The 27,897-nt window shown below is 38.4% G+C and overlaps 1 protein-coding gene across 2 annotated transcripts; it reads left to right on the top strand.

The window, feature by feature from the left end:
* Positions 1–291: 291 nt before the first annotated feature.
* tasp1 (taspase, threonine aspartase, 1) lies at positions 292–27,897 on the top strand. 2 transcript variants are annotated; one of them, XM_023400109.2, is made up of 14 exons: positions 292–472; positions 1,434–1,638; positions 1,763–1,830; positions 3,062–3,130; positions 3,708–3,828; positions 4,540–4,624; positions 4,700–4,779; positions 4,922–5,028; positions 8,448–8,567; positions 10,407–10,485; positions 15,890–16,000; positions 18,343–18,450; positions 19,541–19,614; positions 26,621–27,897. In XM_023400109.2, exons 2-14 carry the CDS (start codon positions 1,476–1,478, stop codon positions 26,711–26,713), a joined length of 1,278 nt encoding a protein of 425 aa, XP_023255877.1. In that variant the 5' UTR covers positions 292–472; positions 1,434–1,475; the 3' UTR covers positions 26,714–27,897. The 2 variants fall into 2 exon arrangements, with proteins under 2 accessions (XP_023255877.1, XP_023255876.1); XM_023400108.2 differs by having other exon boundaries at positions 10,407–10,521.

Raw genomic sequence — 27,897 nt, 5'->3', positions numbered from 1 at the left:
TGAGAATTCAGTGGAGATCTCATGAAATGTTGTATAATAATGGCCCATATACTTCTTAATTAATAAAAAAGGAAATGTCAAATCGTTTTTAAATTCCTGAATCATGTACGTTTTCAATCCAATTTATTCGTTTTTGTGTGTATGCATTTTGTGTATGCATGTCCTTGCACTTGCAAACGTATTTCAATTTAATTTTTTCCAACAATATCTAAGTTTTTGTGCAGCTTCATCCACGTGTACCAATGTTTGCATTGAACGCACTTCCTTAGCAACGTGTATCTGAACCAGGAAGTACTTATGTATGCTGTAGCTAACTAGCTATGGATAGCACAGTGGACTGAAAGTGTGTGACAGCAAAGTTTGTCTTAGTTTGATTTATGAGTCCGGCTACCGTTCGTGTGTGTTTAACATATGCCAGGTTACGTCGTGGTTAGCGGGCGGTTGTGTCGCTGAGAGGAGAGGAGTGAAAAGTGTAAGTTGAGATGGTTTTGTTTGTTAGCGAGCTGTTAGCTAACAAGCTAACGACACCACAAGACTGTTAGCTTGACTTGAGATAACTTATTTGTCTTATATATAATATCATTCTTTATTCGTTAAGTAAAGACGTAACAAAAACTAAGTAAGGCTTGTTTAATAGCACAAATTGTAAAGTGACATGCGCAATGACACATTCTGTCCAACAGAAATTGTTTGGAAAGTTGATAACGCCAAATTACGTTAACGAGATGGATGATATCATTAATGTTTAAGTAAATAATATTAGGTGCTAGCTTTGAATTGTAATGTTGTGGACCATAAATATCATGTTGTCAGATGACATTAGCTACAAGGTTGGCCGTTAGTTACATGGTCTTTGTACTTGTTAGTTAGTGCTTGAATGTTACTACGTGAATGTAATGTTGTATATTAGTAAATGTAGCCTGTTATTAAGTATCACAGCTTGCAAATGCTTTTTGTAGCCACTAATGTTTGATTTGATAATATTCACCCACTCTACCCTGCAGATCACTTCAAGTTCTGAGATATTTCAGCCTGCCTGACACAAACAGCATGTTTAGCTTCCACCCACATTTTTTCAGTGTTGTTCAGGATTAGGGACTGGGAGGACTCCTCCAAAGGTTCAGTTTGAGTTTCTTGAAGTAGTTCTTGGTGGATTTTGAGGGCTCGGGTTGGGGTGTTGCGAAGTAGTTATTTTTAATTTTAAGTAAAAAAAGATTCATTTTAATGTCTTTTTGCTGCAGGGGTATTTAGCTCTATTCACTTCAAAAACAACAACGTATGTAATTTATCAAATTTTGCACAAATTTTTGCATACAACATTGGCTAAGAACCACCATGTTGCTTTGCAAGAGTCTCTTTTCATATTGCAAATCAATCAAAAATGTCTTTTTTATTCCTGAGGTGTAATGTTTGTATTTCCTTTTATGTCACAGGTGTGCCATGAAAATGATTTTCTTACCACTGTCTGATAGGCCATGATAGGCTTATCAAGTTATGCAGGGGTTATGGAAAGTGTAATGAATTCTGCTGAAGAACAGCAACCCTCCTCTCCCCTGGCCAACGCATGGTCCAAAAAACAGGACTCAAGCAAGAATCAAAAAACAAAAGGTGTTGGTGGATTTGTTTTAGTGCATGCTGGTAAGTGTGCATGCTTTACTTAACAAATAGAAAGAAGAGAAATAGTAAGCATCCTTCTTTGAGGAGGACAACTATCATCACTTTATGAATGGTCAAACAACTTTTCCCCATTATTTGCTCTCAGGAGCAGGATACCATTCTGAATCTAAGGCCAAGGAGTACAAGCATGTGTGCAAAAGAGCCTGCCAGCGAGTAAGTTTACTTTATGGATATTACCATAATAACTTGTATATGTATGTGTATGGAATGTCAGTAAAATATGATTTATTTCAATCCAAATAATGTGGTTCTTCCCAGTATTCAATCTTTTAAATATTTTCTGAATGCAGAGCAACAGCATGAAATGACACTGGTCAACAATTAAAGTAGCATTTTGGAGCGTTCCTTAAAGAATACAATAACGTTGTTTTAACATTGTATTTAAATGTAAATTTAGCTTAAATTAATGCAAAATATTATTACCAAAGAATTCTGCTGTGACCCAAGTATCAAACAGAAATAAATGTTTTTTTCTTTATGTCGTAAATATGGAATAAATATGCTTCCATCCATAAAAAGAAGTCAACCCAGTTAGTTAATTTACTTGCTCTGACCATAGAATTTGGTCAGATGTCACAACCAATTAGGTAACTGAAAGTCGCTAAATACTGAAGTGTGTTTAAACTTTTCTCTGCTACATTTTTGCACACAGATGTGGTCTGCTCTTGTTCTATCAATGGGTCCAGTGTCTTCAGAAAGTGTGTAGTTTTTCCTGACACGTGTCAAATGTTTTGCAAATGATGGATGAGGGGCATCTGTGAACAGCTGTCATTCTGTAAATTTTCAGTGGGATTCAGATCTGTGTATTGGCTGTACCACTGAAGCACTTCCATGTTCTTGTTTTAAAGTTATTCCAGTTTTCATTTGGCTGTATTGAAATAATTTTTGCTTTTGGAAGGGAATTCTTTGTTCTATTGGACTCTAAAGTATGTTCTTATCAAGAATTTACTTGTATTCAATTTCATTCATTGTTCCTTCCATCCTTTCAAGTTCCTTACTTCCTTACAACAGAAAAATAACCCCATGGTACTTCCATCACCCTTGCTTTACAATAGTTTGAGCTTTTGATAAATGTTAAATCCTCCTTACCTCTCCCATGGAGTTTATGTTTTCAGGTATAGATTTTTGTGTTTGTGAGTAGCAGGAAATATAGGTAATCCAGTAAATGCATTGTAGTGTGATTACGTAGGGGCTAGAAAACAACAAAGTAGTGCCATGGAAAAAGTTAAATAATTAATTTCTGTCCGTATCTTATCACAGTGTTACATAACTGACTTTGATGAAAGTACTGTATAAATACTGAAATGAGCATGAGGGTGTATTTGGTGTTTTGACAGGTAAGCTGTTGTGCTTTCAACAAGATGTCTCCATCTGTCTTTCACAGGCTGTGGACCAGCTCAAAGCTGGGGCACTTGCAGTTGAAGCAGTGGCAGCAGCACTGGTTGAACTTGAGGTGGGTTGATTATGATCCACGCTTGATGATATGAAGTCAACCTCTATTGACTTTTTTTTTAACTAAATGTAATACCAATCCACATACAGAATATAGAACAATTATTTTAGGCCCAGATTGGACTTAAAAAGACAACATCCCAAAAGTGTTCAGTAAGGATGAGAAGCTTCATTTGACATGTGAAGGTGTTTACCTAAAGACAGGGTTGGAATAAGAACTAATGACTCTGACAAACTCTGCAGCTGTAAAAATGTACAGACGTGCAGTGTAGAAGTGTTTTTCTAAGATATCAATTAAGGTTAAACAAGATTAGAATAACCATATGCTCTGTTGTGCAGTCTCTGCACCCAGGCAGATTGAGAACAAGTGTTGTGTAAAAAAGTTATAACTACAGCACAGACTCTGTATTGTGTGGGGAAAATGCCGTTACATTAAGACTAAGGACCTTAGTGATCCTTTTTGTCTTGGTTAAACTGTCTACAAAGGAATGACATTCCTTCAGTATATTAACATTGACAATATGGCTCATCGCAAATAAAGATTTATTCTAGATTCTGCATGTCTTAATTGTTCTCAGGATTCTCCTTTTACAAACGCGGGCATGGGTTCCAACCTTAATTTGTCTGGAGAAATTGAATGTGATGCAAGCATCATGGACGGGAAGTCACTGCATTATGGAGCTGTAGGCGCTATTAGTGGTGAGTTACTACATATGTGTTGATATTTATATAAGGCTGCTATGTTGTTGTGGCTGTGAACTTCAGTCAGCTGGAAGTAATGGCAATGAGCCAAGCCTCTATCTGTCATAGGTTTTACTGATTTATATTCTACTCTCTCAAAGTCAAAAAGAGATCGCTGGAGAGAATTGGCATCATAAATCCTTACAATGGGGGACCACCCATTTTTTACCTTGAGGGCAACCAATAAATAAATAATTTAATTAATTAATAATGTGTTATACTCATATTGTCATACTCACGGTTACTTTTCCATGAAGGCTTTCAAAAGAACTTTGTGTTTATTCCAAACAACAACCCAGGAGTTAAGGCAGCATTGAATGAAATGAATGAAACTTTGTTGGTTTAGAAATGTATACTTAAACGTGTGTTTTGTATGGATGTATGTAAGTAGGCTAAAAGCAAACTAGCACTTATAGGTATGCTTGTGTGACAGTGGCAAAAAAGGAAAATGTGCAATATTACGTAGTAAACTCTGTGAATACACTGCCTGTGAAAATAACTATATATGTATTACAAAAATGAAAATCGTATTCAGTTCACCGACAGCATCAAACGCAGCATACATAGAAAGTTAAGAAAATCCATTATGTTCCCCATATTTGTTTACACTGTAAAATAATCATATGGAATGAACCGCTAGCTCTGTGATAATTCTGACTTTTCCTTCAGGTATTAAGAACCCAGTGTTAGTTGCAAATCGTCTACTGAGTGAAGCACAGAAAGGGAAACTATCAGCTGGCAGAATACCACCCTGGTGATTATCATGGTTATTAATTATTGTTGTATTGATGTGACTATATCCACATGTTAATTTTTTTTCTTTTTTTAGCTTTTTAGTGGGGCTAGGAGCACATGACTGGGCTGTCAGCCATGGAATACCACCGTGCCCTTCAGAGAAAATGGCCACCAGTAAGTATTGGCACACTGATTCAGAAATAATTTTCCATCTAAAATGCATTATCTGTAGCTGCAAAACTGAATCAAAACACTGTGTTTAAAAAACATAAACTTATGTGGATGCATGAGAAAGAGATTATTTTGTCACACACAGAGTTCAGTTTATCTGCGTACAAGAGGAACAAGAGAAAGATGGAACTGGCAGAGAAAATGGACATGGGACATAATCAGACAAAGAAAAGAAGACAATCAAGTGAAAATGTGAGTACTATGTTGTCAGTAAGAACGCTTATTTTAACAGCATTAAGTGTATTCTTTCTCAACTACATCACTTCAGTAAGAATGAACCCATCTCTTCCTGCTGATTTTGAAGTTGTATTCTTCGCAGTCAACATCATGCTTTTTAATAGGCATAGTTCTGACCAGCTTACCAGGGGCATCACTGATTTCAAATTTCTGTACTAGTGGTCAGCAAATAGTTGGCCGAATCTGGCCTTGCACCAAAATTTTGGTCTCTCTGGTAAATAAGTTAATTAAGGTAAGTTCTACTAAATACACTGAGTGCAGAAAAGAACCAAACTTCGACCATTGCGCCAAAGAAATCAGCTTTCCCCATGGTAGACCACTCTCTAAATTTTGGACAATTGACTCATACTTGTTACCTGAATCCAAATGCAAAGATCTTTTTATTACACAAGTTCAGTTTTTCTTTGAAATAAACAACTCACCAGATATTGGCAGTGATATACATCAGAGTCCTTCAAGGCTTAACTTTGCAGACAGATTATTTCTTTTGCCTTCCATTTTAAGAAATCGCAGCAATCCAAATTGACAGAAATATCAGATGCGATCTGAGACCTAGACAACCAATATTCAGCTAATCCCTCCGCTACTCTTCATAAAAATGCCTTCAGCTCCAATCTCAATATATAGTTAGGTTGAAAGGCAACTCCTGCAAATCAAGTAACAGTTCTTTCAGCAAGCGTAGATGACTTGCACCTCTACACTGATCCTTAGAAAAGAACAAAACAAATAGAATGTAATAACTGTAACAGTAATGCAATAATGCAACAAACATTAAAAGAGACGATGTGCTGAGAAGAAACCAGAGGTATTAGGTGTTTAAAAGTTTGTCATATAAAATCAGACTTCAGACTTAAGTCCTACAAAGGTGAGAAGGGACAGCAGTAGCAACAGTAAGAGTAAGGGTTACACATGCCTCACTCAAAATTCAACATGACTGTGGCTGCATTACTCAGTCTGTCGAGGCTGTTATTAGTGATGAAATTGGTGTGCTCCTTAAGTCAGTTTTATAATGCTTGCAGCCCATTCAACAGGTTCTTAACCAGATTCTAAGTTTTGTATGAGGAAATATGTCTTTAGACTGAATTTAACAAGACTAGGTTAAAACCTAATATATGACTGGACCGTGTATGGTCAAGGGACAAAATTGAGGAAGAGACATACCCTAATTAGCATGGTAATTAGCGACCAATGGTGTAACTTCATCACAAACTCAATATCAAATAGAATATGGTATTTTATACAAGAAAGGAATTAAACAACTCTCCACATCTAAGATATCAAGATATATTTTGACAGTTATGATCTCACTTTTCACAGGGTCATGAAATGGCATTACCAGGTTGCACAGATGGTTCCCAGAAACAACTAAAGTGTTGACAAGAGGTAGTGCAATGTGTTAGTGCCCTGAGCAGCACAAGTAGAGAGTGGCTTGATGATGAGCTGAGTTGAAAGTCCCTAGCAGTGGCAGCAGCACGGCAGAGGGTGGGAGAGTTTGTCTTGGTTCAGATGTGAGTTGTGTTAAATGGAGTAAAACGTGTAAATGGCCAAAGCCTGTAATGCTTCATTGGACCTGTTTTTGAACAGAATTATTGTTTATTTAGTTCAGTCACATCAATCCTCAATATTAATGATATATCCATAAAAACAAAGACTAACAACTAAGCTGGACTGTTTGTTGACTTAGGCATGTTCAAGTAATACATGATTGATTTTTGTGTCAAATGGTGAGTTTGCCAAATGAGAGTTTAAGGTTTGACTTGCCCTCTGTTCTCATTTGTCTCTTACATGTTTACAAAGAACTGCTTGACCCATTAAAGGTTAATATGTGACCATTTGTGCAGTTAAGCTAACACTGACATGGACATATCTGATACTCAGACCATGAGTGTTCACATGCATGCCCTGATCAGAGTTTCAGGGTATTTAACAGGACTTTGGCATCATCCTTATTGTTCATTTTTACTAGTCAAGAGGAAATAACCAATTTTTTGTATCAAGAATGGCTTTTACTTGTGGAATCAACAAAAAACCTTACTGCATCAAATCTGGTTATAATTATCATACGCAGTGTTCTTTTATATGCCTTTGTCTTTTTGCCAAGCAATAAAATCTTTCCATTCTTTTTTTTGGTGCAATATAAGCACCTGTCTCATGATGGTGTATCTTTGCTGTATTGTTTAGGAAAATTGAAAGCATATCATTATAATTCCAAAATGCCCTTAAGTTTCACAGTCATTATTTACTGTGGATTTTTTCATTCAAGGACAATGATACGGAGTGACAAGAAGTCTTTAGCATTTCGAAATGGCTGGCTCCGGTTCATTTTTACCTCATAATCTTGGAGACAGGACTGGTTTAGGGGAGCATACAACAGATGAGAAATGCTGTTTCTTTTTTTTTGTCTGCCTCTTCAGTCCAAGGTTCAATGAACTTCCTCAGTTACTGGTAGGAGTGGAGCTCTGATCATGTATCATGATGGCATTTTACACATTTACCCTGTAGAACTGAATTTATCATGTAGTCTGAGTCATGATGGTTCACAAACAAGTCACTTCCAAAGCAAACTGCAATCAGGGAATGAAAACAGCTGATTGAAATCACAAAAGCACATTTTTTTCGATGAAATATGAAGGACAAGTAAGAGTGACACATAAATTCCTGCAGTACATAGTAAATTATGCCTCTGCGTTGGCGACAGCCCAGGGCTGTTTACAGCATTATGTCTTCAGGCTGTTCCTCCATCTCGTGAATGTGATATCTCAGGAACGCCTTGAAGGAATTTCTTCAAATTTGGTACAAATGTTCACGTGGACTCAAGAATGAACTGATTAGATTTTTGTTTTAAAAGGTCAAGGTCACTGTGACCGCATGTTTGTCACATTCTTGTGAATGCAATATATCAGGAACACCTGGAGGAAATTTCATTACATCTGGTATCAACGTTTACTTTGACTTGGACTTACTTGGATGACCTGATTAGAGATTGGTCAAAGGTCAATGTCAGTTTGAATTTAAAACACTTTTTTTGGCCATAATTGAAGAATTCATTTGCTTATTTGACACAATTTAACACAAACATTTGATTTCCTGGCCATTATTCAACACTGTAACTCAGGAGTAGAAGGGGGGGATTGCGATCATATTTCCCGCAACTTGACCACTTGTGGAGGCACACAACAACCAGGCAGTAATTCTAGTTTTGGAAATGTCCTTAGTCAGAGAAGATATTTCTGCTTCAGAATGTGAATGTTTGGATTTCTGCTCCTCTGTTTTGCCTGAATTCTCACATGAGAACATTTTCCATTTGAAAATGCCTATTTGTATATATGCATTGTTTTTCTGTTCATGTGACTCCTCTACCTACTGTGATGTAGGAAAATGGTTCAGGGTGTCTTGACACTGTGGGAGCCGTGGTGGTAGACCTGGAAGGGAATGTAGCTGCAGCGGTGTCCAGCGGAGGCCTGGCCATGAAACATTCCGGCAGGGTTGGCCAGGTAGTCAGACCCTCTTTTTTTCTCTGTCCATGTCTTTATCCTCATAACAACTTCATTAAATAGTAAATTTTTATGTGACTCAAGTAAAGATCAAACTAGGCCTTTGTTTGAGACCACTATCACTGGAAACGTATGTCATGTCATTATTTCAGTGTTTCCTTTTTTATTTGAATATATTTAGTAACACAATGTATAATTTCTTATTTATTCTGTGAACACAGCCTATACAGTGCTGTATTATGAGAACAAATTATTAATGTGCACCTACATGTAGTTTGTGTCAAATTCTAATGATATACTGCTCAGAATAATTGCAGCTGAAAACTAAAAAACAGTTTTTCCCTCCCTAAATGATCTGAATCTATGGCCCTGCTTATCGACAGGTGGAAAAACACATCAGCACAATACACAACAGGCACTAAATGCTGGTGAAAACAGCACTGATCAATAGTTTTGACTTAAAAGCTGAGTTAAATGATTGCTTATCTTGATGGACCTTGAATTGAATTGTCAATCTTGAATTGTTGAATTGTCACTCAACTCTGCTTCTAGCCTGCTCTGCTTTTTTGCTGCTGTTTTCCTCAGGCAGCCATTTTAAGCAAAAAACAGAAGATTTCAAGGAATAGCAGACAATGAACTGCCGACAGCAGACAGAAAATGTTTGATTAGTTGGTGAATAGAGTGAAACATCTCAGCATCTATAGACAGCAGCTGTTTTTCTTAGGTGTTGGTGGAAACCAAAACGGAGCTAAAAAGCCACCATGTATTGGTTTTACTGGGAAGAGGGAAGTAGACAACATATCAACTACAGAAGATTTGTGTAATTTCAACAGCTGTCTGTGTAGATCACACTGTATGAAGCGTGCCAGAGGAAAAAATGATTAGTGTAAATGAACGGGGGCCCTGTGGTGACGTGCATGTATTGGAGTCAGTATGGATTGATACATTTGATTAAACAAAAGCGTATCCATGATACAAGCAAGTGTTGAATGTCAAAAATGCTTCAAAAAAAAAAGCTTGGTATGTGGATTGTCTTCAAGGGGCCATAAAAACACAATGCTAGTGAAAAAAGTTGTTGGCAATTTCTTGCCAGCACATTAAACACTAACAACTTATGAAGGTGATAATGTGCCAGGACTGTGTGTTATGGAGTCTTATGCTTTCTAGTGGCCAAAAATGAACTTATCAGTGAAGCTTTAGACAGGATGAAAGCAGCCGATAAGAGTTGCCAGCAAGCATGTGTTACCAAAAGAAGCACACCAGCTTTATTTTCCCTTTGCTGTGTTTTTCTGCTATTGCTGCTGTTTGATGTAATTAACAGAGCTGAACTTTTTTATCTACCACAGTAAAATTCACTCTGATCATCCTCATGTCGTGTGCCCCATTTTTTAATGGTGATGCAAACCCAACAACCCCAGTAAAACATTTCTGTGCTGGAAGTCTTTTACGTAGAGGCAGCTGCAGGAAGTTATGAGTTTGCATTAACAGTAACTTAACTGGAAAAAAAAAAAAATCAGCAGCTTAACAATGGGGGCTGAATAGAATGAGTGAACCAACAGGATTTACTGCCTTAACCTCATTAACACTTTTAATGTTAAAAAACCTGAGGCTCAGAGCAATACAGTAGTGAGTATGGCATGCTGTTCAGTGTAGTTAATGATGTGGAAATGTAAATTAGGCTGAAATGACCACTCCAGACTTTATTATAGGATTTGAAGTGTTTTTATTTGTACAAGAGCATGCCCTACTCCCAGTTATTATTTGAGATTTTTTGCTAAAAAACAAATATTAAACAACAGTATAACTGTGTTGTATCTAAAACGTTCTCTCTTTTCTCAGGCTGCTCATTATGGATGTGGCTGCTGGGCTGAAAATGCCTGTAACATGAACCCTTACTCTACAGCAGTGAGTACCTCAGGTATACTCCAGCACACTCTCTACAACCGACTTTGCAGTACGTGACTTTCCTCTCACCATTAATGTTTACCACCAGCCTGCGTTTTTGTTTTGGAGATGATATGAATCAGAGACAGATATTTAATGTGAGCCTCTTATTTAGCCACAGTGAGTCAAGCTTCAAAAAGCTTCGAAATACTTTCCAATGACCTCCAACCATTCCTGCTGCGTGATCCTCATCAGTCACTTCCTCTGGTGATTGAGTCATCATTCCCCACTCTTTGTTGGTCAGCTACATGCCAGGTGCATTGCAAAGCTCTTTGGATTTGCAATGACATTTGACATGGGACACCTGCTGTAGATATGATGGAAGGGGAACTGCTGTGAGCGCAGCAGAAAGATTGTACATTTGCAAACTTCAAGTGCAGTTATCTGGATCCAGATCATAATTTCTCTGGTATAAGTGATGGTATTATACAAGGCAATTAAATCTGTTAGAAGTTGGTTATGTAAAGTTTATGTAGTATTTTCTTTCTGTGTCACAAAATTCACTTCACCTTTCAATAATTATTTAATGTTTATGGTTAAACTAAGAAGAGTGATGCATGTATATTAGCTGGCCATCATCAGTCTTTGTTATTTATGTTTTAAGATATTTTAAAATAATTAAACATGTGCCACAGTGTGCCATTGTGAGCAAGTTGTGACACCACCAGGTTTTTTGTGGGTGTGTAAGGGAGATACAATTCTACCAACATTCTACCAATATGAGGAGCTATAAATCTTAATATAATCCAAACTGAAAACAATTTTTAAAACTAAATATACAAATTTAAACTTCATGCAGATTTTACAGTATCAAAAGCTTCTGTTCTTTGCTGCCTCTGGATATTGTTGACTGCAATTTACAGTAAACAGATGTTTTGCTTCAAAAAGACGGTTAACAAGTTGCTTCTGCCAATACAAAGTTTAGAAGCGATAGAAAAAAAACTTTTATTGAGCTTTTGAAATGTTCTCACTCAGATCTGCATTCAACGGTATTTTCTTTTCTGATTTTACTAACAATTGCAATATCTAACTGTATATTAAGTACAGTACACGTATAGTAAGTGTATAACTCAGATTTTTGGCACTGTCTCTCTGTTTCATTTGTAGACAGCCTCTTATACTGACCTCACAACCCCACAACCGAGACACATTGTGCCATGGTGGTGATTTATAGCTGTCACCTGTCAGATACTGCTTGTCCTCCTCCCTTTTCTGTCTTTCTGCTGTGTCAGCTTCAGGAAGAGGAGTGGGAGGAAGTAGGTGGTTGCTATTGTTTCTCTTCATGCAGAAGAGCTGAACTAATCCAACTGGCATGCTGGTTTTCTATTGTGAGTAGTAGTGGTCAACAGGGTTTAAGCTTTTACAATCTGATAAAGCTTGTCAATAATTTATCACAGCTCTTTAGACAGCCCTGGATACCTTAGATTTTGATTTATCATGTTTATCACACAGAACAATTTTAAAGTTCATATTTAAAGATAGAAAGATTCATTTCAAAGTCCCTTTGAGATGCACTATAACCTCATACATTTTAGTCTTTTATCAGTCTTTATGAAAATTACCTAAAATGTCAGGATGTATTCAAAGCTACAGCAAGCAAATAATCAATTTCAGGGGACATTTTTAACTTTTAAAGTCTGTTTTTGAGACTTTTAAGACTTCTTGAGAAAATAAAAATGTATCCAACAAATTTAGCCCAGAATCATCTCAAAAGTAAAGTAGGCCATTAGAGTATTTGGTTGTGTAATTCATTTAATTGTTAATTAAAGATAGTGACATGTAGACATACCATAACATCTGGCTAACATCATAACATGATTCAAACTTTATTGAGTAACAGGAAGTATATTGTCAGCGTCTCTGCGGGCGTGAGATGTTCGTCTTAATGCTATAATACCAGTGTCTGTCTGTAAAATCCCTGGTATTTTACATAAATGTAAACAATTGTAGCGCAGAAGATTTTGAAGTGAAAATTAATACAAAGTTGAGCCGTGTTGGGGGCCGATGATTGGATTGAAAACACGTTGATGTTTCTGTTACATCCATTAAATTCCATCCATCACTGTTACATTGGGATGTTAGAAGAAGATGAAAAGATAGCTGTAAGAACTATCTTTAAAAGTGAAAAATAACAGACCTTTCAAAATCTTTGACCTTACTGAATGTATGTGTGTGACAATAGCCCTGGAGAAAACAATCTGCATTGACAGCACACACAGGAGCATGGAGGGTATCTCTTGAAGCACTGGCCCTTTGGGATTTAAACTGATATAGAGAGTCAATTGGACAAAGACATCCCTTGCTTCCAGGACCAATCTACCATTTCAAAAACATCTTGTGTTCTTCTTGAAAGTTTTTATACAATGTATACAACCATGCCGTAGTGTTTCTAAAGATGAAACTGCATATCTCTTTTAGCTGAAAGCAACACTGCTGGTTTTGAACTATACGATTTTGTGAGGCAGAGAGGCTACAGTATATTAGCCCACTTCTTTAAGATGTGTAGGCATTTGCGACATAGCTTCTGGGGAACATTAAAATCTTTTGATGTGGATCTGAAGCATAATGCATCTCAGTGCAGATGAGCTGATTTGATCAGACACGCTAAAGTTTGAGTCATATGTACCACTAATATCGCCAGCGTTTTGCACCATAAAGCTTGCCTGTTCATATGATGAGCAATCAGTGAGAAATCTAGGCATGTGTAACAACAAAAACAGGCACACCAAACCTATTATTTAATATATACAATGCTTAGGAAACGAATTTTTTACTGTAACCACAACTGTAGTTCTAAAAGGCCCAAAACAGTGTGTGCTATCCTGAAGGCCCTAAAAAATGTATGCCTCAGTGCATGAATACTCTCTGGCACATTTAATTTAAACAAGAAAAGGCAACCAATCTTTTAACGTATTGTTTACATCCAGATGGTTTGACTCGGTAGTAAATAGTGTTGTAAATAGTGATTTGAATTTAGTTCTGTACATTTGTATCTATGAAATATAAAGGTCTGTCACTTACGTAGTCTGGCCTAATTTCAACTGATCTATCCTGCATTTATTATACTAAACAAGCAGTATAAGACCGCTGTCTTGGTAATAGTCTACTGCTCATCAATTATTCGAGTAGATGAAGTGTAGATATTTGCTCTTTAAGTATTTTCATCTCATCCTCTCTTCCTATATTGTGGCTTTACCTTTGATGTTACAAAAAAAAAGATGATTTCCTTATGGGTATGGGGAGCATAATGTGTGTTCCAGTGCAGCACCTGTTTTTAATTTCCTAACATGAAAGGCATTCTCATCAAAAGAAACTGAAAAACAATGATTTTCATTCTGACATGAGGAGTATGATCCTCACCCTGTGTGTCACTCTTTCTTCCCTTCGCCCCACCACCCCTCCACCCCACCTCCCACCCCTCATTCTCGTCTGTTTTGTAATATTCAGCTCATGTGGGTCTGTGTTTTATATGCGTTGACTGCTTCATCTGGCCTTTTCTTTGCTGTGGCCAGTCAGAGAACAGCCCATTAACTTCACTGTTTACTCTTGGTGCTGTTGGCTGTCACATACTGTATCTCCGCTTGTTGGCCTCTTTATTTTTACATTTCTCTTCTGTTGCCTCTCTGACTTAGTCTTGGCTTCTTGCTGCGGTTCCACCTCAACTGTGTTTGTGGTGCCATAATATCCAGTTCCCCTGGGACAAGTGGGTTATGGTAAACACAGTGCAAAAGGCACAGTACCTGGCCAGTCTGATATTCTGCTCTCATTAAAAAAGAACTTCAAATTGCTCAAGGCATCTGATCTCCACAGTTACCGACCTGCATTCAGTTTTGTTGTAGTTACCTGATATTTTATGAGGCCTTCATTTGTGTTTATAGAAACAACAAGTCTTTATGGGTTTTCACAAGACCTTTTGCCAGATGTGTTTTGTTTTTACTTTTAGATTTCTTGTGTTTTTCCTGAGTATGGGCAGAGTTTACAAATGAGAGAGATCATTTTGTAAGCATGCAGCATGTATTCAATATCTGTCATTTCCTTTGCAGCAACAGCAAGGTTTTGGATTTAATATTAGTCCTTCAAGCATTACATAGCACATTATCTAAGATATAAAAAAGCACACCTGCTGTGTTTTGACTTGGAAGTGGAAGAGGGCAAGGTGAGACATATGTAAAAACTGCCCATTCTTTTTATGTTTCCTGGTTTGTTTTAATATTTTCTCTCCTTGGGCTTTTCTGTATACCACATGCAGCATAACTGAAAGGCATCAGACAGATTCAGGGGGTTAGGGTCCACTGGAGCACACTCTGCTGGGACCTCTTTGATTTCATTTGAATGAATTCATAGAATTGGGTTTTAGCATGAATATAATGTTCATGCACACAACTTCTACGCTACACTCCTACACTATATGCAGTTTTGTTTCTGTGTACTGTAAGAAATTCTTTTACATTTGGCATGCAGTCACTTATATCCCACCACAGTTTCATGTCTTTACTCCCCACAGTTAGTCAGTATAAAAATAGTTTCTTCTTGTTTACCTGCCACATACTTTTGGTGTTTGGCCATTTAAGCCAAACTGTGAAAATCACAAACACATATTATGGTAACATATAAATGTCAATCCTATTAACATTAATGCATAAATGTTGCAGGTATGCACGCACCCACTGCAGTTATGCAGAGAGCCAGCTAGAGCACAGAGTTTAGAGAGTAATACTGGATGGTTGCTATTTCAAATTCCCAGACCAGCTGGGAATCTGGGCAGGAGAACTGAATGTGAAACCTAAACCCTCCTTCGGCAATTACTGTCAGTGTGCCCTTGAGCAAGGCAGCTGTGTTTGGCAGCCCCCAGGGGCTGTCAACTTTACCTGAAATAATAAAACTTAATTACACAGAGAAGGTGCCAAAATGACTGCAGTAGCACTAAATGTGTTGTATAAGCTGAAAAAGCAAATCCTTTCATTTTCCAATATTTTCCATTATGTAACTTAATGACAAGATATATTGGAAAAATGTGATCTTTTTAATGGGTTTCTAATATCAAAGCATATTATTACAAATGGTAATCAAGAAGTGCTTGTGCATACTGGTCTGTTCAAAATTCACTTAAACATCAAGATGTGAAACATCAAAATATGATTAATACCTTACACAACTGAAGGTTTAAAACTCTTTTTTCTGTTTTTTTTTTTGTTTTTTTAATGTGCCTCAGATTCTTGGGCGTGAATGGTTTGTACTACATGTGCTACAACTCTCTCAAAGCTAACTCACTGGAGACTTTGTACAGTTCTGATTGAGGCATGCGTTCCTGCAACAACAAAGGGAATTAATACAAGTTAATGTTACAGATTCAAGTGTGTCTGTATGTCTTTTGCCAGGCTGTGGAGAGCATCTGATTCGCACCATGCTGGCACGGGAATGCTCTGCTGCCATGCAGTCTGAAGATGCCCACCAAGCACTGTTGGAGGCTATGCAAAACAAGTTCATCAGTGAGTGACCCACATGTAGCCCGATTCCCACTCCTTTCCGTATGCGTAGATTTTTCTGCCAAGAACGTGTTTGCGACAAACATACTTATGCACAGAGGGAATAAAACGAATAAACAGATGTTGCATAACATAAGGAATGAGCTAACAACTGGAAACATTGGAAATAACAGTACAGAAGAAACGGCTTTTGATTTATGGATCTTTTTCACCCTTTAAACAGGGCCTTCAAATGTTCCACACATTATAGCTGACAGCCACAGATAATTTTGTGGCTGTCAGTTGTTTTGTTGAAAGTTCATGTGAAGATGTAATTTTTTTTTGCCATATTCTCAGAAGTGGTCAGTTTTAGAAAGTCTTGTTGTTAACTGTGTTTGCTGCGCCTGTGAATGACCACTGGATAGTTCAGAGAAGACAGCAGAGGAAGAAAGGACATGTGGAAACATGTGGTGGTTTCTGCCTTCTTCTGGCCTCCTTTAGAAGTCCGCCCCAGTTTGGCTTTGTCATGGACATCTGTAACACCAAGACATTTGGACAGGCTGGATCAAGTCAATTTAAAAGTTAATTCTTCTGTTGTTTCCTTTCAAGGTGCACATTAAGTTAAACAAAGCTCCATAAATCCTGCCTTAGCAGGCGCACTGATGATAGTGTCTCTGATGTGGAGGCTGCTCACTCCACCTTCATTCAAGTCAGGTTCTCTAAATAGAATATCTTAAATGAAAATGCCATCAGTACTTATATATCTGTTTGTGTAATTTTGTATTGAAACACCTGCCAAAGAGATACACACACACACACACACACCAACATACTCAATAATTTATCCTTATTTTATTTTTATGGGTAAGATGATGGTGAACATTAAGGCAATAACTGAACTACTGTCATGTTTACATCAGGCATATACACCCTCTAAGCACTTTATCAGGAACCCCTGTACACCTGCTTATTCAAGCAATTATCCAATCAGCCAATCATACAGCAGCAGTGCAGCATATAAAAACATGCAGATAGAGGTCAGGAGCTTCAGTTAATGTTCACATCAAACATCAGAGTGAGGAAAGAATTTTAGATTTGATACAACAGCAGAGACCACGTCAGGTTCACCTCCTGTCAGCCAAGAACAGAAATCACAGGCTCACCAAAACTAGACAGTTGAAGATGGGGAAAAACCTTTCAGATTTGTGCTGAAGCAGGCATCTGAATCCAGTTGAACATCTTTGGGATTTGGTAGAACAGAAGATTGGCAGCATGAATGTGCAGCTGACAGATCTGCAGAAATGATATGATGCAATCATGTCAACATGGAGCAGAATATCAAAGAAATGTTTCCAACGTCTTGTGGAATCTATGCCACGAAGACCTGAGGCTGTTTTAAGAGCAAAAGGATGCCCTGTCCAGTATTAGTTTGGTGTTCCTAATAAAGTGTTTGGTGAGTGTATGTCTGAGTTGTTATGGAATATTTAACAAAAGAAAGTTAAGAGCCTTTTTAAAATGTAGAACAAATACCAGGATTTTGTGTGAATGTTGTCCAAGCTACACTAAAAAAAGTGTTTTATAGAGTGAAGGGAACATTACAACATGGAACCAAAATCTGCGAAATACAGCAGAGAAACAATGGCATGCAGACACAACAATATTTTCATCAACTGGTCCTGTGTTCTTTTTTACTTGCTCTGAGGAGACATTTCAAAACATGTTGGAGCTGTTTTTAGTTTGTTCTTTTCCAAACCAAACCCTCTTTTCTTTTATTGCTCACAGTAATCAGCCAATCCAAGTTTTTTTTTTGTATACACAACACCTCATTCAAGTTTGCTTCTTCTGAAGTTTAGTCAGGGAGGAAGAAAGTTTCTCACTCCACACAATGAGTTTTTCTGCTGTTTTTTTTTTTTTAAAGCAAGCTTTAAGGTCTTTTTCTATTTTTAACTATTTTTAAATGAAATGTTGTGTTAGACTGGTGAGTATAGTGCAGAAATTAAAAATGACACTACCTGTCATTAACCTATTATGTGCTAAAAACCTGCCCATACAGATGGAGTGAAATATTTTAATTTAACAGTCTGCTAAATAAGATAAATATATCAGGATAGAATAATTGCTTTCAGTTGTTTAACTTGGCCAAAAAAGGCAAACAACTTGAATGGAAGGTTTTTGTTTCTCATTGATCACCTTCATTTGATGGGGCTGTGTTTTGTCTGGTCTTTTCACGTGTTATCCTTGGTTCAGTGTGTTACAGTGGAGAGCTAAACGTATACTAGAGATTTCATTGATTGAGAAGAGTTGTCATTTTACCATATTTATGCCATTTCTAATAATCTAAACTGTTGTGTTTTCTTTGTATCCAGGTTCACCCTTTCTGGCCAGCGAGGATCGTGTTTTGGGTGGAGTAATTGTCTTGCGGTGCTGCAGATGTGTGGAGGCTCAGCCTTCTCAAAATATTCAGGGTATACTGGGTAAGACATTAATCATCTCAAGCCTGATCACTCTCAAACGTTCATGCTACAGCTGATGGTAGTCAGAGATTTTGCTGTTAATATTTCAAAATCCTCCCTCAGATAGTCAGGAGGAGGGGGAGGAGGCACTGCGGCTTTCTTTGCGGGTGGTCTGTGTTTTAACTTGCACAATCAGGCTCTGGTTTCACACCCTTCATCTCAGATTCAAACAGGGACCTCCCACTATGGAATCAACCACTAATCTTCAGACAAGTGGAGGCCTTCTGAACGCTGCCCAGTTTGGCTGATTGTATTGGTAGATGTGATTTCTCTACCTGGAGCTTATGAGAACACTCCTTCGCTTCTCAAAGCCACCATCATGGAATTTGAGGCCATATGACTTGCTAGTGGCCTTTGCCCTTTGCGTTAATTTTAACATGATGTGTATCGAACCCTCAGCTCCAAAGAAACCAGTGGATGAGTTGAAGTTCACAGACAAAGTAGAGCAGATGTTTCCCCAGTGTAGGAGGGGATGACATCTTGATTTCAAATTAAACATGATGGCAAATGTGAAGTGAAACGCTATTTATGTTGTGTATTATGTCAGCCTGAATAATAAAATTTTCCAAAGTGCTGCTTCCTCAGTGATGTACAGACCCTGTTTGATGCTCCTGTTTACGGAGCGTAGCCTTTGTGCAGACTGTGGACTACCTCAGATTACTGTGGACTGCAAAGGGCTCTGTGTTGATTTACAAGAATAAACAGTATGTCAGCCACATCCTTTTGGTACTGTAATTGAGTTTCTCATCCAACCCACAAGTTCTAACTTCCTCTGCAGTTATGTCACAACTGCAAGTCATATATTTTCATAATAATGGGCATGCTCAGAGTTTACTGCAGTTTAGCACGCTGAGTCACCTGCCAAACTTTTTCTTCTGGCAGATGGAAAGACTGAACTTTAGTGAAGCTACATAGTCTGTTCCCTCCCCATCTGTCCCTCTGGCTGCATGATCTTTTTATTTATACTAATACATTTATATGCATGTATATTTGTAATTAATTTTCTCCTTTTCATTCTGTAATGAACTTTTTTATCTGTATGTTTTCACAGTGGAGTTCCTATGGAGTCACACCACAGAGAGCATGTGTGTTGGCTACATGTCTGCCCAAGATAGCAAAGCAAAGGTGAGCTTCCCAATTAGCAAAATGTCTTCAACTGAGTTTTAAATACACAGAGGTGATATAGGAATATAGACATCCTTACCTCATTAACAAAACTGTAACACAGTACATGGGTGTAGGCTCATATTACAGAGTTTATTAAATGCATTGTATGATATTTATGCATCACTGACCAGTGCCAGTAGCTTGAAATTGAATCTGCTCCTTGGGTAATTTATGGGCACTAGTTTGTCTCCCTTTTTCACCTACAGCTAAAGTCATAGATTTGACTTTTATGAAGACTGCTTTACATCATATTTTCCAGGATGAACAATGTTAATACGAAAAACATCATTTAGAAATCCTGGTTTCAATAACATGACAGATTTGTATTCTCTGCCAGACTGCAGAAGTATAATTCTGTGTATTAGAGTGAGACTCCTGGCTGTTGTTTGACAGTTCCTCTTAAGAAATGATTCAATTTGTCATATAAGGATGTGTGATATATTGGTCAGGTCACCTGTCATGGACAGTAAATTTCATTTTTATCTGGACCAGTATCAAAATTAAGACTCATACGCTAGCGATTTGATTTGTGAAGTTGTCAGCTTACTTTAATTCTCTTTTTCTCTCCAGAGGCCTGTTAGCTTCTGTTTCACTCCATTATACTTCTGACATGTACCTAACATGTAGTGTGTTGAGCAAAAAAATCCTAGAAAAGATATATGCAATCATAATTTGTTTATTTAAAATCCAGTTTTGTGGTAATTGTTTCATTCAACTTAGTTCATGCACAAGTCAGAGTTTATGTTGATTTAATAGTCGCTGCCAATGTGTTGGCAACTTACTCATTCTTTATTCACCTATTACATAAGAGATTTAGATTGTCGTCTATGTCCTGTCTCCTTCACCTTCCTGGTAAACTGCAGGCCCTGTCCCTGCTGACTCCCCTGTTGAGACCTGTTGACCTGGTGAGAGTATCTATCCTAGAGATTACTGCCTCCCATGATACACAGGGTGCAGCTGCTGCTTCTCACCTGTTAGCGATGGGTTTTACCAAGAGGGTTTAATGTGCAGGTTCACGCTATCTCCATCAGATCACACTTCCAACCAGTAGGAGTTGCTAGTGTATCTAGTGCACATGAAGTGCTATATCAGTCACCACCAGTCTTCTCTCCTGCAAACACTGAAGGTTTTTGTGTCACTTGAAGGCACAACCAAGACAAACCCCAGTTCCCTGTGGTTGTAGGCAAGAATTTTTCCCTTGCACCTCCTGTGCTTGCTTTCTTGTTTGGCATGTAATGTGCTGATGACCTTGGCTTTTAGATTATGAGACTGAAAATCTTTGCAGAAGTAGACATTACATTTACAGTGGTGTGATAAATAAATTATTACATTATGGATATTTGAGGTTGGCTTTAACTTACAAAAAAAACTTCTAACTACAGAAATAGTATGATTGGAAGCAGACTGTGTCTTCTTAAGCAAGAGAACTTAATAATCTGGTCTCCCAGCTCTACATGGAGTCTCAACTCAGACTGATTTGTTTGGCTAATGTATCGCTGTCACTCGGTATGAAGAGAGGGCACTGTTATTCAAACCTGGTTCAGATTTCAAAGTCTTTGCCCTAGCTCCCGTCTCCCCGCCCCCTCACCCATTCTCTTGGTCTTTCTCTATCGTCACTCCCCCTCTCTGGCCCTACCTGGTCATAAAGTACCATAAAGTTTAGTGAAAGTCATGCCCACCGGGGATATCGGTATCAATCTGCATATTTTTCTGATGTGCTCTGTGTATTGGGCTTTGTGGTGGAATGTGAGCGTGCAAGCTCTCCTTTCACGCCTGTGCCAATGTAAAGTGGTGAGGACAACACAGGGAACTGTATTCAGTTCAAGGGGCAATTTCAATCGTTTGTTTGTAATTTTTTGTTTTGTTTACATTCTTATATAATGTATATACAGTTGGAGGTTTAACAGGCATGAGCAGAGGGTGGTATTACTTGCGGTATATAGTAGACACAAACCTATTATGTCACTTTCTCCATGATGCCTACTTTCTGAAAAACCTAATACCATCATGGAGCCTCACTATGGACGTGCAACTGCATTTATAATTGACTCAGTGAAAAATACAGGAGTATAGTGGTATCTAAGTGCTATAACATCCTGTAACCGGTGTAGCAGACGATATTGGGATATTAACCAGACCTAGATAGTAGTGGAGAGCTTGGTCACCTGTTTATGAACTAAACAGTAATTCCACTTTTCTGAAATGTACTTTTTGCCACAGTGACTCAGGCTCTTCTGTCCACAGACTCACAGATATAGTGTAAAGAACTAGGGAGCAGCAATCCAGCAATCTATAGCACTTGCAAGCTGTCCCTCTAAATTTAAACTGCAGAAACACCTCGAGTCGAGGCAACACAGAAGCATTAAAGTGAGTGCCTCTATTGTGGAAGTCGCCCAACATCACTTCATTAAGATGTGCATGCACAATGTTCTTTATAAAATTAATGTTCCCACTGGTTTGAGATCAGTTTCTGGATCTCCTGGGATAGGGTATCCACTTCCTCTTGTGTGTGTGTGTGTGTGTGTGTGTGGGGGGGGGGGGGGGGGGGGGGACACTGGTGACACTGGTGACACAGTGATATTGGAGAGTGCAGCCAAGAACACAGCTGCTTTACCAAACCTCACACTGCATCAGAGACTGAGCAGCTAGTTGTGGGGCTGAGGCTGCGAAGCCCCTGTGTGCCTCTGTGGCTCTCACCGTCTGCATACTAGAGAATCTGGCTATTCTGTCCGTCATTCCTCTAGACTCGATACAAAACAAGGTTTTACCCACTGCTCCCCAGGTGGGCCCAGAGTAGGCCTCTGCTTACTGCCAACATATGAGGGGATGCTATAGGAGAGCATCTGCTTTCTCTCTTTAGTCAATAATCCAGAGATTGGAACCTTAATGCATCTATGTCCTGCCGTCTAGAAAGTGGTCTGTGTGCCATGGAGGCTCTGGGCAGATTTTGTGGTGCCATCTTCACTCCTCCTGAGAAGCTTTAAGTCTCTGTCATCTCGCCATCTTTCACAGTCTCTCTGGGACCAGTGCACATGAGGGGTGATGCTGGTAACTAGGCTGCAGATGAACAGGCAGTATTTAACAAGTTCTTCTAGTGAGGACTTCCTTGATTATGTTGTCATAAACACTTGCTGAACAAAACTTGATAAGGTTAGTGTTCCCATTGCACATTAATATGCTGTCTGAATAATTCATTCACATTCAAGCATGTACAAATTTTCAGCACACTGAGTTGCAGAGATTGCAAAGCATATAGCCCCAGAGTCATCCAGCGCTTCAGCTGCTATTCCACAGACATTCCTCCCATTCCTATTAGCATCCCACTGGGCGTTTCTACCCAGCCAGTCAGAGTCCATCTTCCACTGCTTTTCTGTGATAAGAACATAAAAGGACTGATACACAGTAGCGAGAGTATGTAGGACAGAGGTCAGACTGGATTTGTATTGAAGCAGATCTACTTCTCTTTCACAGTGTTTTAAGTCTCAGATTTGTTTGTATATATTTTTTCTGACAATATAAATCCAGGGGAATACTGAAGCATGCAGCTCAGTCAAAAATGTGTTGGATGTCAGTTTTTCCAAACAGACTGTACTGGCAGCTCTTCTCAGTTCTTTCTTACTTTTCAGTCAGATGTTATTTCTTGGGAAAGTTGAGTCTGTGTCCTAATCCTTTTGACATTACTGTAAAATAGGAGCACTGTATATATGTATATATAAAGCCGCAGTGCTGCAGAGGAAGAGCGTCTGGTTTTATTCAGTCACCTGTGTCTGCATTGGATAGGACATCAGAACATCAAGCCGTGTTTTCTCGCACTTCTGAAACAGTTGTACTATTGTTTTATTGTTTGTCATGATTGGACAGATGAAAAAGAAGTGTAGGACACACAGCACTGGCTCCATGGCTCAGTTCTCTCATCATTACCACTATAAAGCTTATGATGGTCAAATAGTGTAAGGCCAGAGAAAATCAAATGGCATGCAATTCAGTCCTCCTGGTTATTGTCTGCTGTGTATGTTACACGAAAAATGCTTTTTATTATGGGACATTTTGTTTTTATTATCCATCTCGTGTGGAGAATAAATAGCATATAATTGTTTTTTTTGTTTTTTAAAGAAAAGAATTTCAAAACCACAACACAAAAACGGCAGCATAGTCATAGAGCTAAAATTGTCCGTTGGCCTACACTGTGGTGTTAATGTGTGGCTTCTCCAGCTCCTAAACACATTCATATCACCAAAGAATGTTGTTTTTCTTTGAAAGATACAATGGAACTGTGTTTTTCACGTTATGTTTTGACTCAGCTGTAGTCCTGTCATGTGGTCACTTCAATCACTGGGTAACAAGCTGACAATGGCCTCACTGTAGATTTTCGTGACTTCTTTTTTTGTTATTTCTGTCGATCTAGCCCAACTATCATTTAATTCTACATTTCTTTCCTCCTCTTTCTACCTCGCTGAAGTTATAATTATTTTACATTGCTTCTGTAAACATGGATTCCATGACAAGGATTCATTAAGCAAGAAAATGATAACACAGGATATGATATGGTACATTGTAAAGGAGATGCAGCCCCCAACAGACAATCTTAAAATCCTTATAAACTGGTGTTCAAATACTCAGATCATGTTTGTGATTGGGGTGCTAATAATACTTTGGACACCATTACCCACTGAAATAACCAAAAAGCTGCCTTTTATGTCAGTGCCTACTTATTGGGATGAGCACAGAGACCACAACAAAGTTTCAGTCTAAGTACTTTGGCACTGAACTGTATTGTATTGTTGATCACATTGAGCAGAATCATCAAAAGATTTTTCTTCATGCAATCCAAAACAGCTGCAGACTAATAATCCAAGCATGAACTCAGAGCGACAGTAAAGGTTGGCACCATAGACATAAAAACTGTATGGATAATTTGTTATTTAGTGTTTACATGTGAGGCTGTGGAGTTATTTGTCTGATGCTGACCAGACTGTGTGGTGTCACAGAAGTGTTAGGACATCTGTTGTGTGACTTCTGAGGCTGCTCATCCTCACTGCTCTGTGCCTTATGAACCAGCACCACGGCATGTGAGAGGCACTCGATGCTGTTAGCGCTGCGGCGGCGTGTTTACTCACTTGTTTGGTTTAGTAAGCCCTTAACTCTTCCCACCTGTTCATTCACATTGTCCATTCTGTCAAGATTGAAACAAAAATTAAGGTCTTAGAGGTTCAGGGTGCATTGGTGTCACTGTCAGAAACAGTTTTCTTACAAAATATATGTCAAGTCATACAGCTAACCGCTAATTTTGCCTATTGTATTTTCAGCTGTGTATTCAATGCAGTAGGAATTTAAAAGAACATTGCAAAGTTTTTTTCCCCAGACATCAGAAGGAAAAAATTTAGCATGTCACCATTAGTCGATTATGACTCAGCTATGGACCTTCATTCAAAACAGTTTAAACAAGGCCTTTCTTTAACCTCATCTGTAGAAGATGAAGGCGAGAAGATGAATACTGGAACCAGTACTGCAGGCATAATAGCCCCTGAGAGTGCTGCCATGTGTGCACGCCCTTGTCTGGCTGTTGTCCCATTGTAGTGACAGCAGTTGCCCTTGGGGTGCCAGGGGCCATAGTTCAGGCCTACGCAAAAATAAGTTCAGTGGAGATGAAGTCTCCTGCAAGTAAAAGAGTGATGTCAGGCCAGTTCAGTGGTCTAGTCGATAAGTGGATGGACTCTTTCCCCAAGGCTGGAGCCAGTGCTGGCCTCTGTGGAGAGAGAGGAAAGAGGATGACAGCCATTATTGGCACAGGGAGAGTCAGTCACCTTTGATCTCCCAGTGGAAGTATCACTCCCGTCTTCACAGCTGTGTTTGCCCCTGCCCTCCTCCTCTTACTACTCCTCTCTATCTCTGGTCAAACACAACACATAAGCAGTGTGTTCTCTTTCTCCACTTACCCTCTCTCCCTCTCTCTATAAATACTCACTTGGCATCTTCATACTTGTATACTCTGACGATGCAGCAGCAGTAGTCCTATCTATGCATGTTTTCTGGTTGCATTGTATCTATCACCCTCATCCATGATATTATTGAAATTAGATTTGAATAGTTTTAACTGAGATTCATCCTTTCTGAAAAATATATCTACCAAGCAAGCAGTTAAAATGTTCATTGTGGTTGTGGGGTTTAGGTGGCTCCATAAGCCCCTGTGAGCTGTGTGGTGTCAGACACAAAAATCTCCCAGTTGGGAGTTTCCTGGAGATATGACTCCATAGCTCTGCTTAATGCCAGAACAGCCAGCCTGATCAGAACCTGATCACTAGCTTGTTACTAGACTTCCTGTACTAGCCATGGACTGAGCATAATGCCACATTTGGACAAGTTAGATCCCAAGTGTACTTGGTTCCAGAACATGTTGGACCAAAATTTAATGGTTGACTTTGTAGTTGTACTGTTGAATTTCTTTTGTGGGTAAGTTAGCTCAAGGAATGTAGATTTTAAATACTGTAAAAAAATAAAATAAAATAAAAAAACAGTTTGAAATGTGATAGGTATACATCCCTTCCTTTACATTTATCTATGCATAACGTAGTAGTGTTAGATTCCCAATGTAGAAATTAATTGTTCTTGTCCCTGAATAGTTGCTGGGAAGTGCATGTGATGAACCTTATATTTAATGGATTTATTGGCTTTTATTTACTGGCTCATATTTATCTTTTCTTTGGTAACATCTACACCATTGCAGCACTTTTATACAATTTGCTATTTTTTGCTTTCATGATTTATAATAATAAAAATCATACTCATTATCCATGCCTTCATTTTCCTACATGTACTCTACATATGATGTGAAAATCAGAAAAGAGATCAACACCCTGTTAATTTTTCCTTTTTCCCGTGTAGCCCTGCCTCTGTATGTGTATCTGTCCTTGGATGTTTTTCTCATTGTGTACGTGTCCTGTGTGTGTTCTTTTATTGCCTTCAGACACACATATCCAGATTACCACCCGGAACTGTTCCTGGACAGTCTTTGGCCATCGAGGGAGGAGTATGTCGACTGATGAGCGTAGTGGAGTGAGCCGCATTCACCCTTCTTCTGGGCTTCTTCAGCAATACTCCAATACATACCCTTCCACCCACTCGCAAACACACACATACACCACCCTCATCGGCCCACCACCTTTTTGATGCCAGAAGTAATGAGCTTGAGCTGTTTTAACAGGTGTCCAGGAAGGACGGAAGGGTGTTAGCTTCTACTTAGTGCACTTACAGGACTTCCCTTTGCCACTGTCTGCCTCCAGCATGTACTCTATGCCAATTTACCCCCCAGGCTCTCCAGTGTCACCTGGACTAGACTTGATGCACCATTTTTTTCTTTGTTACTCTTTTCAAACTAAAAGTGGCATCCTCTCTTTTGTATATAAGCTATGATTTAGGAAAACAGGGTGGATGTTCATTTCATTTTGTATTGCTGAACAGATGTGACTATTTTCAAACTTTTAGTAATTTCAAATGCAAGACCTTATTTTGTTCTTAAAATACTTTTCATGTTTAAAAAGATGTCAGATTGCACCTTGTGGAATGCCTGCTACTCAACATAATTGTTATGAATTCATGTACTCCTGCAGGCCTATTGTTATTAATCCTACAGCATACTGTATAATGTAGCATAATGTGCATCTTAGAATCTCATGATGAATTTTATAACCATTTCAGCCATAGAATGCTTTTCTTTGATTGTTTTTAAATGTGAATGCATAGATATTGCATGTACAAAATCTACAGTAAGCCACTTTCTGTTCTTTGACAGGCATATATATATATATATATATATATATATGTGTGTGTGTGTGTATATATATATATATAGTGCTCAGGTAGCAGCATCTGACCCCACCGCCAAACATGACTGTTAGTCATCATTTAAAGATAACAATCTATATTTGTATCGTCACACTGACAGAGACATGTATTTTCTTGCTAAAAAAAACAGACAGCTAAGAACTAATTTATGCATCAAGCCCATGAAATGGTGCTGTTGAGAATTGTACTTGAAAGGAGAAATGGCCTGAATTGATACTTCTGTTGGGATAATCAGTTTCTCTGGTTTTGCTGTTTCACTCAGTTACTACTAAGAGTCTCCACAAATATTACTTTACTTGAAAATGCAACTAATATAAAATGGTATAAGCTATGAAAATGGTAAATATGTGCACATCCGTCTACAGTGCTCAGAAAGTAAATAAAATCTATGTTGCTACA

Source organism: Seriola lalandi, unplaced genomic scaffold (assembly GCF_002814215.2).
Source record: "Seriola lalandi dorsalis isolate HSWRI2012SDOR001 ecotype SW California unplaced genomic scaffold, Sedor1 jcf7180002052131, whole genome shotgun sequence".
Lineage (NCBI taxonomy): Eukaryota > Metazoa > Chordata > Actinopteri > Carangiformes > Carangidae > Seriola > Seriola lalandi.
Note: the sequence above shows the minus strand (reverse complement) of the source record. Positions and strands in the feature narration are given on the sequence as shown.

Coding starts and splice junctions, on each gene's coding strand:
- tasp1 (XM_023400108.2), top strand. CDS start 1,476: ATGATAGGCTTATCAAGTTATGCAGGGGTTATGGAAAGTGTAATGAAT. Junction 3,131..3,707: donor CAGCACTGGTTGAACTTGAG/GTGGGTTGATTA, acceptor AATTGTTCTCAG/GATTCTCCTTTTACAAACGC. Junction 5,029..8,447: donor GAAGACAATCAAGTGAAAAT/GTGAGTACTATG, acceptor ACTGTGATGTAG/GAAAATGGTTCAGGGTGTCT.